The sequence below is a fragment of the Canis lupus genome, chromosome 3, assembly GCF_003254725.2.
Source record: "Canis lupus dingo isolate Sandy chromosome 3, ASM325472v2, whole genome shotgun sequence".
NCBI lineage: Eukaryota > Metazoa > Chordata > Mammalia > Carnivora > Canidae > Canis > Canis lupus.
In genome coordinates this window covers 544,167-558,834 of record NC_064245.1, presented here as the reverse complement: position 1 = coordinate 558,834, position 14,668 = coordinate 544,167, and the positions used below count along the sequence as shown (strand labels likewise).

Below are 14,668 nucleotides of genomic sequence, written 5' to 3'. Positions count from 1 at the left end.
CCAACCTGATGAACAATAGGAAATGCATAAAAATGTCATCCACGTCACACACACGTGCTGAAACTTTAAATGCATGCTATTAAGATGATGGACAAGAGGAGGATGCCTGCTGCCATGTTAGACACCCTCGAGGCCCCAGTGTGCACATTCTTTGTCATACACACACACACACACACACACACACACACACACACACACGGTTTAAGAATCACAAATGCCCTTACGTGGTAGGAAGTGTTCACATCACTCAGCATCTGTTGGCCGTCAGCTCGGACCCACAGCCTCCCCGACCCACAGCCGCAGCCCACGCAGTCCGCTCGCGGGGAACCCCCTTAGCTCCTGATGAGGAGGAGGCCGCCGGGGCGGCAGGGGGGCAGCCCTCCTCGTCGTCAGCCCCGCACGGCGCCACGAACGGACACTCGGCAGCGGGGACGACGCGGGCGCCACGCGGGTCTTTGAGAGCCTCGCTCGCCAAGGCCTCCGCAGCCCGGGCCTTTCCTGGGGCCTCGGGGTCCGCGCGCTCCCCGACGCTGCGGGCGGAGAACCCTCCGCGCTCGAGACCAGGCGGTGGGGCCCGGAGGTCAGCGCAGCGCAGGGCCCCACGCTGCTCCCACCTGCCCTCGCACGGCTACTGCGCGGGCCGCGGCCGCCCTGGGGACCACCGACCGGCCGCCGCCCGGGGCACGCGGCCCGCCCACGCCGCACGGGACGCCCGCATGCAGGCCGGAAGCCGCCCGCACACCCGCACGTGCCGCCCGCCGTCCGGGCCGAGGCAGGCCGGCAGCCGCCCGTGCGTAGTGGCTCGCGTCCTCGCCCCGCGCCTGGGCCTGACCGCGGGCGTCCCCGAGGCCGTGCGAGGCCGTGCGAGGCCGTGCGAGGCCGTGCGGCCTGCCGACGGAGGGCACCGACGCCAAGCAGCCCGGGAACGGGTGCCTGCCCCTCCGCGGCCCTCGGGCCATCCGGGAGTCGGCAAGGAAACACGAGGGCGCGAACGGGAAGGCGCCCGGGTGCGGGCAGCACGGCCACGCGTTGGAAGCCCGGAGCCCAAGGGCCGCCCCTGACGAAGGGCCCACGCAGGAGGCCTCCTGCCGCAGCTGCGCGTCCCTGGGGAGGCGGGGTCCCTCAGGCCCCGGGCTGCCTGCGGAGCGCCGGGAGCGGCCCTTTGCCTCAGGCACAGCGCGGAGGCCGCGCAGCCGGGAGGCAGGGCCAGGCCCGCACGGGCGGGCGTCGCTGTGTGCAGACGCTGCCCCCGGGGCGTCCTGCTGCTGCCGGGGCGGGCCGCCGGCCTCGCGTAGTGGGGAGAACCTTAACAGAAGGGCCTTGGCTGGTTCCGCCCGCTCCTCTGCGTCCCGCGGGCCTCCAGCTCCTTTAGGGTTCAGGCCACCCTGGTGCGGGGCCTGGGCCGTGGGCGGGACGCGGCGTCTTCGCGAGCCGCGCGGTGAGGGAAGGCGCGGGCGCGCTCCGGGGCTGTGAGGGGGCACTTCCGGTGCGGGGCGCGCTCCGGGGCTGTGAGGGGGCACTTCCGGTGCGGGGCGCGCTCCGGGGCTGTGAGGGGGCACTTCCGGTGCGGGGCGCGCCGCCAGGTCGGTGTGCGCGGGCGCCGCAGCCGCGGGCGCGCCTCGCTGCCGTGTCCGTTCCGCGCGGGAGGCTCACGGGGCCACGAGCCACCCGACACGCTCTGCTCTCCTCTCGGGGCCATCGCCGCGGACCCTTCGGCCCAGGACCCCGCCTCCCGCTGCCCCACCCGAGGCTCCCTCACCCCTGGGCGCGGGCCCCGGAGAGCGGAAACGGCGGGCGGCAGGCGCATGCGTCGCTGCCACGTGTCCCGGCCGAGCGGCTCACGAGCCGACGTCGACGCCGTGTCGCTTCCCGCACCCCGGAGCCTACCCGGTGCTTCTTTCCGTCTCGGCGGCCGGAACCGCTGCGGAGGAGCCCGCGGCGCGCACCCACCGGCCCGAGCCTGCCTGTCCGCGCTCAGCCTCGGTCACCCGGACAACGCCGCCGACCGTCCGACTCCTGCACACCTGATGCCCAGGCGGAGGGCGGGGCCTGCCGCTGCTGCCGGACCCCACGGCCCGCTCCCTGATGACCGACCTGCCCGCCCGGACGCGGGGACGGAGCCCGGACAGCACCACGCTCTGCCCTGGGGGCGCCACTTGCAGCTCCCGCAGACCACGGGCCCTGGGGGGGACACCTCCATGTGTTGACCCGGGGGACGGAGAACGCGCACCACAGTGAGGACACCTCTGTGTGCCAACCCGGGGACGGAGGACGCCGACCACAGTGGGGACACCCCGAGTGCTGACCTGGGGACGGAGGACGCGGACCACAGTGAGGACACCTCCGTGTGTTGACGCGGGGGACGGAGGACGCCGACCATACTGGGGACACCCTGAGTGCTGAGCTGGGGACAGAGGACGCCGACCACAGTGAGGACACTTCCGTGTGCTGACCCGGGGGACGGAGGACGCCGACCACGCCGGGGACACCCTGAGTGCCGACCTGGGGACAGAGGACGCCGACCACAGTGGGGACACTTCCGTGTGCTGACCCGGGGGACGGAGGACGCCGACCACACCGGGGACATCCTGTATGCTGACCCGGGGACAGAGGACGCCGACCACAGCGGGGACACCCCGTGTGCCGACCTGGGGGACGGAGGTCCCCGACCACACTGGGGACATCCTGTATGCTGACCCAGGGATGGAGGATGCCGACCACAGTGAGGACACCCGGTGTGCTGACCCCGGGGGATGGGGACGCTGACCACAGTGAGGACGCCCCGTGTGCTGACCCGGGGACAGAGGACGCCGACCACAGTGGGGACACCTCTGTGTACTGACCCGGGGACGGAGGACGCCGAGCACAGTGAGGACCACCTCTCTGGGCTGAAGCACGGGGTGTCTAGCGTACAGGGGCTGTAGGGACCCCTAGGCCCACCCGCCCTTCCTGGAGTTCCGCGCCCCGCCTTGCTTCCTCCAGGAGCCCTGCCCTTTTCCTCCTTCCTCCGGATCCCTGTCCCACCGCCAGTGTGTATGCTCCTTCCTCTTTCCTCCCGGGGCCCCGCCCCCTTCCTCCTTCCTCCGGGAGCCTCGCCCCACCGCCAGCCTTCCTCCCGCAGCCCCTCCCCTTTCCTCCCGTAGCCCTGCCCCCTCCTTCCTCCTCCTGGAGCCCCGCCCCACCGCCGGCCTTTCTCCGGAGCCCCGCCTCCCCGCCAACCCCTGTCCTCCTTCCTCCCGGAGCATTGCTCCTTTTTCCCTATTCCGGAGCCCCGCCCCCCGCCAATCCCTATCCTCCTTCCTCCCGGAGCCCCGCCCTCTCAGCAATCCTGTCCTTCCTCCTCCCAAAGCCCCGCCCCCCGCCAATCACTGGACGCCTTTCTCCCGGTGTCCGGCCCTCCTGCCTATCTCTATCCTTTTTCCTCCCGAAGTCCCGCCTCACCACCAATCCCTGTCCTCCTTCCTCCTAGGGCCCCGCCCCACCGCCGGTCTTCCTCCCGAGCCCCGCCCCACCGCCAATCCCTGTCTTCCTTCTTCCCGGAGCCCGGCCCCCGGCCAATCCCTGTCGTCCTTCCTCTGGAGCCCCGCCCCCCGCCTGTTCCTGTTCTTCCTCCTGGCCCCCAGCCAATCCCTGTCCTGCTTCCTCCCGGAAGCCCGGCCCCCCGCCAATCCCGGTGCTCCTTCCTCCGGAGCCCCGCCGCACTGCCCATCCGTGGGCCCTAAACCCGCGCGCCCAGCGCTGCGTCTCGCGAGAACTTGGCGGCCAGTGGTACAGTCCGTCCCCCCCGCGGGCCCCGGACGGTGGGCCCTTCCGGTCGTAGAAAAGCATTGTGGGAGCGGCGCGCGGCCCTTCCTGTCTCTGCGCCCGGGGTGGCGGGCGGGTTGCGGCCGGGCAGGGCGGCTGGACGGAGACTCCGGCGCCACGAGTCCCGGGCCCGCAGCCGCACGGCCGGGCCCGGCCACGTGGTCCGCGGGCCGCAGGAGGTCCCGGGGTAGGGGGGGACGGCGGGTCTGGCGCGCACGGGCAGGAGCGCCGCGGAGCGTGGGGCGCCGCAGGTGAGTGCGCGGCCGTCCCGCGCGGGGTTCCGCCCGCGGCCTTTGTGTTGCCCGTTCACCTTCCGAAACTGGTGAACGCGGTGTCAGAAAAGGCGGAAAGCAAGGCCCTGGCGGCGCTTCCTGCCCGGACCGTGGGTCTGGGGCGCGCGCCGCCGGGTCACAGTTCGCGCCCACGTGGCCCGCGTCTCGGTCGCCGGGTGGCGCGTCCCTGCGTGGGCGGCGTGGGGGGCGGGGACGGGCGGCCCGCGGACACGCGCCCTCCCGCTGACCTCTACCTTGCGTTCCAGGGAGTCCGCGGAGAGGAGAGGCGGGGCGAGCTGACGCCGCGGCCCCGGCCAGCGCACCGCACGGGGCCTGCGAATAAACGTGTCCTCACGCCGCTCGGCTTCGTGGCTGGCTGACCACCGGCAAAGAGCATTTTCACCAAAACCCCGAAGGGAAACCGGGTGTGTGTGCCCGTCCCCCCCGCCCCCCGCGACTTCCGCGCGGCTGGAGCCCCGTAGGGAAGGCCGTGAGGTCCGGGAGACGCGGGCTCGTCGCGGCCTGCGGTGCCCCGCGGAGCCCCCGCTAGGCGGTCGGCGTGTCCCGGGGGGTAGGCCGCGGACCCTCGGCACTCGCTTTGCAGGAAAGAGTAGCCCGAGCGTTCAAAGAATTTACTGAGTTTTCCAGCAACATACTAGGAAGTGGGAACGCGCGGGTGAGCAAAACAGCCCTGCCTTCGGGAGGAGCGGCCGGAATGGCGTCACGGACAGACTCCCCTCGGGACACCGGCCCCTGCAGTTGACCGGGGAGGACACCGGAGCAAGCGCGTGAGCCCGAGGGCGGGGGTCACCTTGGCAGGGCAGCCGGCCCGTGACCGCTGTTGGGGGCCCGCGGTGCTCCGAGCCTGAACGGGGAGGGGAGGAACCCGCCCGCCGGAGGCCGCTGACCGAGGGGAAATCAGGACAGGGCAGAGTGGGCCCGGAGGCCGGCCCCTTGGACCAGGGCGGTGACGCCGGGAGAGGAGGCTCGGGGGACAAAGCTCGCCCGACTGTAATGGGATCAGGCACTGGTGTGTGGTCGTGCGTGGTCACCAGCCACGGGTCCTGAGTCCAGCCGCAGCAGCATTTTAAAGCCGGGCAATTAGGATTGCCTTTGGGAGATCCACGTGGGGCTGTGGCCACACTGGTCCTGACAGAGCTTTAAGGCTGTAGCACAAGGGAGATGCACCCAGAGGGACAGGGCTGGAAACCCGGCTGGCGAGGTAGGTGGTCAGAACCATAGGAACCATGAGAGCCCACACGTCAGATGTCGCAAAGCAGCCCCAAAGTCCCCGCTGGGATGTGGGGACAAGGTAGTTTAGCAGGGGCTGTGCTGGAGCAGTGAGGGTCAAGCCTACGCACTTCAGGGAGCCTGGGGAGCGGGACAGCTGGCAAGGGATCTGTGGCCTGAGAGTTGGCTTCTTTAGGTGGGAGAGTTCACAGATGAACACCTGGGAGAGTGGGCTCCAAAGCACAGGTGCGGGGACGGGAGGAGAGGGTTTCCTGTTGGGGTAGCTGGGGGCGGGGAAACGGATGGACGTCCTGCAGGACGACTCCCTGGGACAGCCCCTTCCCAAGGAACTAATCTGGGGGTCCCGGGAGCTAGCCGGGCGGAGGATCACTTGTGCCCGGGGCCACGGTCTGTTAGGTCAACTGATCCACACATTCTCTTCTGAAAACACAAGGACACTAGAAATTAAAAGCAACACTCAAAGCTTTATACATTTGTAAATAACCGGTGGGGCTCCACGCCACACACAGTATCACGAGAACAGTTCTCTGGCCGAGGCCTCTGCAGCCCAATGGGGATGTCGGTACTTCGGCACACAGGCCGAGACCCACCTACAGTTCACAGGTGGTGCGTCCTGCAGCACCAGCCGCACTCCAGTGTCCAGAGCTTCAACCGAGGCCTCTGCCCTCGCTGGTGGCCACAAGGTGCTGGCGGTTCCCAGGAAGAACAGGACATCCAGTGAACGAGCTCCCAAGCCTGTCCAAGTTCCCCAGTAATGGCCTCCAGCACACACAGGCTGCTTGGCCTTTAAAAGATGCAACAGGTTCAGTCTTTCTGATGAAACCTTGCAGGTCCAAGAGGATGTGGATCCTGGATTCACAGTTGGGAAGTAAGGCGGCCACCCCTCCGGCCCAGGCCCTTCCCCGGTATCAGGTCTCTGTTCGGAGGCGGGAAGCTTGGACAGTTTTCACGGTCTTTGCTGTGTGCTTTCCAGCCAGGTTGCTTGTAGAGGTCTGAGATTTCTCCTCCATCAGGCTGTCCTTAGATCCATTCCTTGTCTAGAAAGAAATAGAAGGTTCAGAGAAGAAAACGGCAAAAACCAATTTTATTAAGTCATTTCAGAAATCAAGCTTTTCTTACATTTAAGACCTCAGACTATGAAATACTTCAGCTTCACAGTATCAAAAGCTGTTCAACAAATGCTCTAGTTACAACAGCGTGAAAGATGGTTTATATCTTTCAGGTGGAACCTGGTAATGTAATAGTGCAGGGGAACCGGTTGTGTATTGTATTGTACCAGGTAGGTGTCAGTTCTCCGGTTCCTCCTAAACTAAGCTCCAAGGCAGAATCCAGGGCATTAGAGGGCACGATGTCTAGATAATCCAGAGAAGAGCCCTGCAGGGAGCCAGTGGGTAGGGGACCAGCAACGTGGTAGGTTCCCCCACACACACCAGCACCAGCTGTGGGTCAGTGCATAGCACCTGTCCTTTGCCAGTGGAGCTCCGGGAAGTACAGGGAATCCGAGCCCAGTCGCGCGACTACTACAGTCGCTGCGCAAGGTGAGGCATGGACAGGCTGGGCCACCACCACAACTCAGGCACCACGGCGGGAGGAGGAAACGGGATTTTTCTGCTTCCCTGTGTCGGAGATCTTCACGGGCAACCGGAGCGGGGTTTCCCTCTGGCACAGAGTAAAATCCACACTCTGGTGTCTAAAGCCTGCCTCCTGCCCACCCTGCTCAGGCCACAGTGGTCTTCAGCCCAAACTCCCTTTACACGCGGCTCTGTCTCACGATTCCCCCCCCCACCCCGCCCCGGGGTGGCTCCCACTGCAAGGTCATTTTTCCACCCAGCTCTCTTCCACCACGGTCTCTGTAGGGGAGGTCACCTGCTGACCTGACGCGCCCTTCGTTTCTCCGTAATGCCTACCGAATACTTTACTGGTTCACTTCTGTGTGTTCCGTGTCTAGGCCAGGAGTCTGCAAACCCTCTTATGAGAAGGGCCAGACTGTGGGCTACATCTGCTCATTGTTCCCTGTCCCCCCCCACCCCCCCACCCCCGGCCCTGGTCCCTTATTAAAAACCACCCTTTAAAAATGTCAAAGCCAGGGCAGCCCCGGTGGCGCAGCAGTTTGGCACTGCCTGCAGCCCAGGGTGTGATCCTGGGGACTTGGGATCGAGTCCCATGTCAGGCTCCCTGCATGGAACCTGCTCCCTCTGCCCGTGTCTCTGCCTCTCTCTCTGAATAAATCTTTAAAAAAAAAATGTCAGAGCCATTATTAGCTCCTGGGCTGTACAAAAGCAGACTGCACTTAGCCTGGAGACCAGTTGGCAGACTGCTCCCCATCATCCCAGCTGTGCGCACGGGATGTCCGTGGCATTCAGTCGGGTGACCAGCTCAGAAGCTGAGAGCCACTGATGGAGGTGCATGGGCTCCACTCTTGTATTCAGCAAAGCGAGAGTTAGTCTATGAATGTGCATAAGTGTCTTGAGGTTCTTAAGTGTCGGTGATGAGGTGATGACAGAGTCCAGAGTCGTTGGAAAAGCAAGACTACAATGAAAATCCTTATTTGTATTGAATCCAACTTTAAATTTTAAGACAAAAAGTCCTGAAAAGTCCTCACAGTAAGCCTAAACAGGTTATTTACCTACATTGCACGAAAACTGAAGTTTAGAAGTTAAACATTTTGTCCACACTACAAGTCAGACAAGGAGACAAATGCCAGTCCCTCTGAATGCAAACCGTAAACCACTGACCTTGAATATAAATTTTTAAAAGATTATCGACAACCTGTTAGCTGTCCCAGACTAATCTAAAATGAGGCAGACTAGTGGAGGTGGTGACCGATCACCCAGATCTCCACCTGGACGGAGGCATCCGTCCGCCGCAGCGGGGAGTGCTGGCTCCATACAGCTAAGACGTGAGCCTTTACAAGGAACGAGCCTCAGCTGAAGACGGCCTCCACCTGGCACCCTTTCTCCAGGGACTTAGTACGTGGGGAGTGTGATTGTGCAAAGGCCCAGCAGCATTGTGTCCAGGTGGGGGCCCTGGATGGGCCATGTCAGCGCTAGAGCTCCCTGTGCCACACACCTCAACCCTGGCCTTTGGCTTCCCAGGTATTGATCCTAGGAGCTTTCCAACAGACTTCCTCCAGGCGGACCTCCATCTCTGCATCTCTTCCCAGGGAACCTAGCAAATTAGCGTCGGCTTTCTGTCCCTGCTCAGTCAATGACAAAACGAATCAGGAGAAACAACGGGTAGCGTACGACGAGTATGGCTGAGTCGGTTTTCTTAGGTTGTCCATAAACCCCCTGAGTTTACATAGAAAACTATGTATGTGCTTACATGCATTTTTATGGGAGAGAAACAGCAGTTGTACGTGCTTAAAATGTACTTAAAATTACAGGCTCTCAGGGCAGCCCGGGTGGCGCAGCAGTTTAGCGCCGCCTTCAGCTGGGAGCCTGATCCTGGAGACACGGGATCGAGTCCCATGTCGGGCTCCCTACATGGAGCCTGCTTCTCCCTCTGCCTGTGTCTCTACCCAGCCCCCCCTCCCCCCCGTCATGAATAAATAAACTTTAAAAAAGAATTCCTGGCTCTCACTGGAGTCAGATTCATTGCCCTACGTCCCCAAGAACTTTCAGAAAAGTGCTTCTGAAAAATTGTCATCGGTACCAACACCTTAAAACATTTGACCAACCTGATGAACCGTGGAGCCACCGGAACCCTGAGCATCTGAAGAACGGGTCACAGGAAGTGGGGGTACCAGTTCGGTTTTTGAACTGCAGAGAATTTGTTCAGAATTAATGATTAGATAGAATTAATGAATCCCGAGCAGAGCTGGAAGGTGGTGACGGGACAGCACGTTCTACACCCCATCGTATCCCTTCCAGGGCCGGCCACCATGGTTTACTGAGGGGGCGGGCGGAGCTTTTGGATTAAGTTGAGCAGGTCAAGTAACTTGCCCCAAATCACAGCAAATAAACAGAAGAACCAAGAACAAAACAGGTGTGGTTCCCTTGTGCTTTTGTTACTGTGACATGTATAAATGGCTTTTTTTGTTTGTTTCCACAGAAGCATTTTCTTGGCCATTTATCCTTTTTCTATAAAACCATGGAGTTATAAATAGCCATGCTCTACATTTTACAAACAAACAAAATACACAAAACCTGGCCTCTACCTCTCTGCTGGGTTAGCCTGTCTTGCAACCTATTGATATTTACTAAAATTTTGAGCCTTAATTCAGAGTTCAATGATTCACATTCCTACCCAACAATACCAAGTACCTGATGCATAGTTACTTCAATAATATATTCATTTAAAATATGCCACCTATTGTGACTATATGGTGAGATATGGCCACTTTCCTCAACAGGAAGACTAAACACAAAGAAATGACTGCAACATATGATACCTGCTGTAGTAACAGAAAATGTTATCAGCTCAAAAAGAAACATAAGCCGCTTCTCTCAAAGAAGGATGCATTATTTGTAACAGAATAGTTCATATATATATATATATATATATATATTTTTTTTTTTTTTTTTCTCTAGAAGTCGCAGTGCACACTGTGGAGGTGCCATGATTTAGCCTATACAATATGGTAGCCACTAGCCACACAGGGCTATTTAAACTTAATTCAAATTGATAATACTAGATTTTCAGTTTCTCAGTCACACTCGCCACCTTTCAAATAACAGCCACAGACACAGAACATTTCCATCATTGCGGAAAGTCCCATGATGCTGGGCTGCTCTGGAGCTGGAGCCATGCAGGTGATGACGTACGCAAGTTTGCCCACTTACTTCATCTCCGAGAGGACAGACCGCTCTCCATCTGAACACTGGGACCGGCGATACTGGCGGTAGCTTCGAGGCGAATGGGAATGCCTGATGCGGACTGGATCGCCTTGAGTCCTGAACAAGCAACCAGAAATGTGAAAACAGGCCATGCATCAGAACAGGGTAATTTGGAATTTTCACTTCATATGGAAACCACAAAGGAATAAGACCTTGAGAGTTTAAAAAGAATTTGATCCCTCTGCGTTTGGAAAGCCTAAGTGACTTAAATTTCCCAAGCTAACAGTAGAAAGCTGCTCCTTTGACCACACTTGAGAGTGAAACTTGAGTATTTGTACATGTGTGTGTGTGTGTGTATTCAATGAAAAAAAAATTGTAATGAAACTTTCCTACAGTTGATTTTTTTCCAATACCTACAATGGAAGAAAAAAAACCTACAATGGAAGAAGAAAAAAAACCTACAATGCAGACAAATGGCATTCCTACCATAAAGGTTGGTCCTTGTCCTAGCTGTTATTAAGAATTCAATGTCTGGCCTAAAGACAAGGAGGTAGGAGGGGGAGCCGGGGAGGGTGCATACATCTAACATCTGACCAGAGCACGAGGCCAGTACAGTCACGGCAGGACATAAAGCAATGAAGTAGCATCCCACCGTCGCTCAGCCAGCGGGTCATCGTATGCCTCACCCTACACTGGCTGGGAGACCTGTCGGGCTTCCAGGAAGCATGTCCAGTGTGCTCGATCTACAACTGGGCCCATCCGATGGGATTTGTGGCCAGCGTGATTCTCCAGGCATTACAGTGATGAGTAAGAAGGAACACTGTTCCCAATCAAGGACTTCCTCAAGATTAAAACGGACATTGATCATCAACAGCCCCTCTGGAGCTACCCCACAAACAAGCAGCTGATGGGGGAGGGGGGCGACAGAGGCTGTAGTACAGAACAACAATCAGCTGTAATCCCCCCTTTCCTCCCTCCCTCCCTAGAGTTCTAATTTTAGTTAAAATGCAAAGGCGTATTACAGCACTGCACAGAACACCACTGACAAGTCAGAATGGATCATTCACTTATCAGTATTGATGAAACTCCTGTGGAAAGATTTTCAAAGACATACGCACTCTACTTTAGTATATGGAATCTCTTTTAGTTGTTCTTCAGACAATCCAGAAGGGTCCACGAGTTCCTTTCTAGAAGGAAATGAGCAAGAAAATTAAGGTTATGATGCTGACATGAATACTAGTAACTTTCTTTTTTTTTTTTTAAATTTATTTATTTATTTATGATAGTCACACACAGAGAGAGAGAGAGAGAGAGGGGCAGAGACATAGGCAGAGGGAGAAGCAGGCTCCATGCACCGGAAGCCCGACGTGGGATTCGATCCCGGATCTCCAGGATCGCGCCCTGGGCCAAAGGCAGGCGCTAAACCGCTGCGCCACCCAGGGATCCCACTAGTAACTTTCATAATAGGCAGATGAGTTTTCCCTTCCTAATCTTGTCCCAAAACACATTAGTAAAACTAACAGAAACATAAGCCAAGAACAAAGACTTAAAAAACTAGAATGTCTTAAAGGAAAAATGGGGGGAAACCTTTTTTGTAGCTCTTCTACCTTTTTCCCAGTTTTCTTATATTTAGAATGTAGATGCCTCTCCACCCATCACCTCCCTACAAAAGATCTGCTTCTCTCCCCCGTGGTAGGCGTCTTTTTTCCTTCTGAATCTCTTTTCCTTGGTATTTATTTGTACACTGTTGGCGTGTCTGAGGCCCATGAGGCTAACTGGTCCAGGAGAGGAGGCCTTGGAGCTACCGGTGGGGGCTGCCGGCATGGAAGGCACCAGCAGAGTGCGGGATCCCTATAGTGACGGCAGTGAAGACTACATGACGGGCCTCAGCCACAGGCTGCCCTCCACGCCGTGACACTACCCAGGTCATAAAACAATAATAACAAACAGAGAACGACGGTACTTACTGAATGTGCTTCCATAACTCTTCTTTCGCCTGGATATCGGGGCTCCTCCTATAAACAGAAAACCACCACTCGTGTCTGCAAACATGCTTCATCTAACGACCTCACGGCTAACGCTAGCAGAGCGACACGAAGAGTCTGCCGATGGTGACGGTGTCAGCTGGGACCAGCCAGGGCAGGACGGAGCGGGGAGGGCCAATGTGGGATAGAACACGGTGCCGCATCATTCGTCTGCTAGCTCCGCTTTAGGACAGTCACAGGAACACCAGCCAGGGCTTTACTGGATGAGAGCCCCGAACTTTGGGAGCACCCATACCTCCGGGGTGAGGTGACGATGGTTCAGGGCCTGTTCCTTCTCCTTCGGGCTATCTCTAAGGAAAGGCAAAGAACTCCTCCTGATTCTACTCATGTGAAAGTTTCCCAACATGATCCGGGGTTCCCCAGAAGCAGCAGCAACCACAGGGAAAGGACATGGGTCGGCCAGGCCTGCCGACGGTGCCCCAGACCCACCTTTCCTCCTACCGCTGACGTCGGGTTTCTGGGCCGAGGCGAGGCCCCAGGAACGCCAGCACCTGTGCGTGGCTCATACAGTCACCCTCGTGTTTCTCCATCTCCCTATGTGCCCCACCAGTCTCTTCTCCAAAAACCACTTGAGTGGAAATTATAACCCTACTTTTAAGGCCCTCGGAGGAGAAGTCTGAAGTCAGCACACATGCGTCCGCCCTCCTCGTAAGAGCAACGAATACTAGAAATCCATGGTCGCTGTCACTGTTTCTTTCCTACTGAGAAAACAATAAGCTTTTGTTCATCCTTTCAAAAGAGCCAAGGCCTAAAGAAAGGACCCCAAACCCTAACAATTAAAAGGCCTGGAGGTTTGCAGAGCCACTGCTGTGCTCTGTCTGGTGGATTTTCCCTTCATAATCTCTATCAGCATTTTGGGGCTCAGTACCACTTTCGACATACGAAATTATCATTGATTTCATTTTTTCTCAGTTACTGAGGCACCGCTGAGGCATTCTGGTAGGGCTTCCTGAGCCCACAGAACACAACGAGCCAATTTTCTAGCAATTAAATAGACTAAGTGGGGTTTCGGGTTTTTCCCCCCTTTGTGGGGGAAAAAAATTGCAAAGGTCTTTTAATCAACTCAAAAGGAATCAAAATACAGAAGATAAGAGGAGGGAATGAAGCCTTGGTCCCAAACATATAAAACGTGCTATTGTTAAATGCTGATGTTCTAGAATAAAACTATATGCTTAAAAAATCTGTGTAAAAAATGCTTCTTTGGAAGGATTTTCTGTAAGGAACCTGCCTTTCCTCTATCTGGCTGGTGTGATCCTCCGGCCCATTAAAGACTCTGCCAGAGGAGGTGGTGCTGGCAAAGCACTAGGCTATCCAGCCCATTCCCAGACGCAAGATTCTGTTCTAACTCGGCAACAGCGTGGGATGCTCTCAGAAGGTCCCCAGTAATGGGAAGTGCAACATCTGAGCTCGGTGACAGAGCCATCCTACTGATAATCATTTTACCTCTGAAGGAGGCAACAGTGAGGCTGTCTGACTTGGGCCGGCTCCTCAGCCTCGGTGCCAGTGACATTCGGGTCATGTGTTCTTTGCTACAGAAACCGTCTGGGCGTCACAGGATGACCAGCAGCACCTGCGTCTCCCCGACGACGCTACAGACCTCCCCAGCACGACACGCAAAAATGTGTCCCAACATTGGCAGACATCCCACGGCGGGGGCACCGGCCCAGACTAGAGGTGGCTGGTCAAAGGTTGACCGAGGAGCCTCAAGGCCAGGTCTCTGGAAAGATCTGTTATGTGGACATTATGCAGATAATGGGACAGGGCTGGAAAGAATGAGAGAAGGTGGGAACGAAATCTTAGAAGAAGGAAGGAAGGGACCCAGGGCGCAGCTGATGAGTTACGACAAGTGGTGTGATTTTGGTGGCATGAGTTTCAAAACCAGGTGCTTCGAGGAAGGAGAAAGAGAGAAGGAGGAAAAGCAGAGGGGCAAGTGGGACGTGCCTGCCCCTGTAACCTCCAGACGGTGGCGGGAGTGGGTGAAGGTGAACAATACACAGAAAACCTGGTTAACGCTGGATATTTCCCAGTGTTGGAATTGCAGGGAATTTTATTTTATTTTATTTTTTTATTATTGGATATTTTATTTATTTATTCATAAGACACACACACACACACAGAGGCAGAGGGAGAGGCAGGCTCCATGCAGGGAGCCCGACGTGGGACTCGATACTGGGTCTCCAGGATCAGTCCCTGGGCTGAAGGCAGCACTAAACTGCTGAGCCACCCGGGCTGCCCGGAATTTTATCTTATTTATATGTAACCTATCTTTTCTGATTTATTTTTAGCCAAAGGAATTTATAACTTTAGTTACCAGGGAAAAAAAATAACATACATGTATTTTCATGCTTTAAAAAATTATCATTGTTGCAATTCCAGAGGCAATGCCTTACATTCCCATCTTGTAAGAATTAGCAGAAATGTTATCTTAACCCAAATGGGAACATGAGTCCTTCCAGCCACAAATACTGACCCTAAAAGATTCAGAAATTTAGTCTATATGTTTAAGTTCTATAGTATC

At 57.1% G+C, this 14,668-nt stretch overlaps 2 protein-coding genes, 1 long non-coding RNA gene and 1 other non-coding gene across 6 annotated transcripts in view; 2 read left to right on the top strand and 2 right to left on the bottom strand.

The window, feature by feature from the left end:
* LOC112653762 (uncharacterized) overlaps window positions 1-1,656 on the bottom strand; it is a 68,458-nt gene extending 66,802 nt beyond the window's left edge. For 2 of the 3 annotated variants that reach the window (XR_004814366.2, XR_003132494.3), the window contains exon 1: window positions 225-396. This is a non-coding gene — a long non-coding RNA (uncharacterized LOC112653762). Of the gene's footprint in view, window positions 1-224; window positions 397-1,305 lie in introns of those variants that run through there. The other variant, XR_004814363.2, reaches the window with a different exon arrangement.
* Window positions 1,657-2,753: 1,097 nt separating this feature from the next.
* LOC118354318 (translation initiation factor IF-2-like) lies at window positions 2,754-4,434 on the top strand. Its single transcript, XM_035714675.2, has 3 exons — window positions 2,754-2,771; window positions 2,935-4,055; window positions 4,343-4,434. Exons 1-3 carry the CDS (start codon window positions 2,754-2,756, stop codon window positions 4,374-4,376), a joined length of 1,173 nt encoding a protein of 390 aa, XP_035570568.2. The 3' UTR covers window positions 4,377-4,434.
* On the top strand, window positions 4,093-4,220 carry LOC112654208 (small nucleolar RNA SNORA13). The gene has a single exon (XR_003132869.1). It is a non-coding gene; the product is annotated as a small nucleolar RNA SNORA13 (small nucleolar RNA).
* Window positions 4,435-5,771: 1,337 nt separating the features above from the next.
* The window catches only part of EPB41L4A (erythrocyte membrane protein band 4.1 like 4A), a 180,716-nt gene continuing 171,819 nt past the window's right edge, over window positions 5,772-14,668 (bottom strand). Inside the window, exons 19-23 of the mRNA XM_025438026.3 lie at window positions 12,073-12,120; window positions 11,224-11,292; window positions 10,112-10,222; window positions 9,007-9,088; window positions 5,772-6,364 (exon numbers count right to left, since the gene is read on the bottom strand). Coding sequence (XP_025293811.1) covers window positions 6,236-6,364; window positions 9,007-9,088; window positions 10,112-10,222; window positions 11,224-11,292; window positions 12,073-12,120 — 439 coding nt within the window. The 3' untranslated portion in view covers window positions 5,772-6,235. The remainder of the gene's footprint in view (window positions 6,365-9,006; window positions 9,089-10,111; window positions 10,223-11,223; window positions 11,293-12,072; window positions 12,121-14,668) is intronic.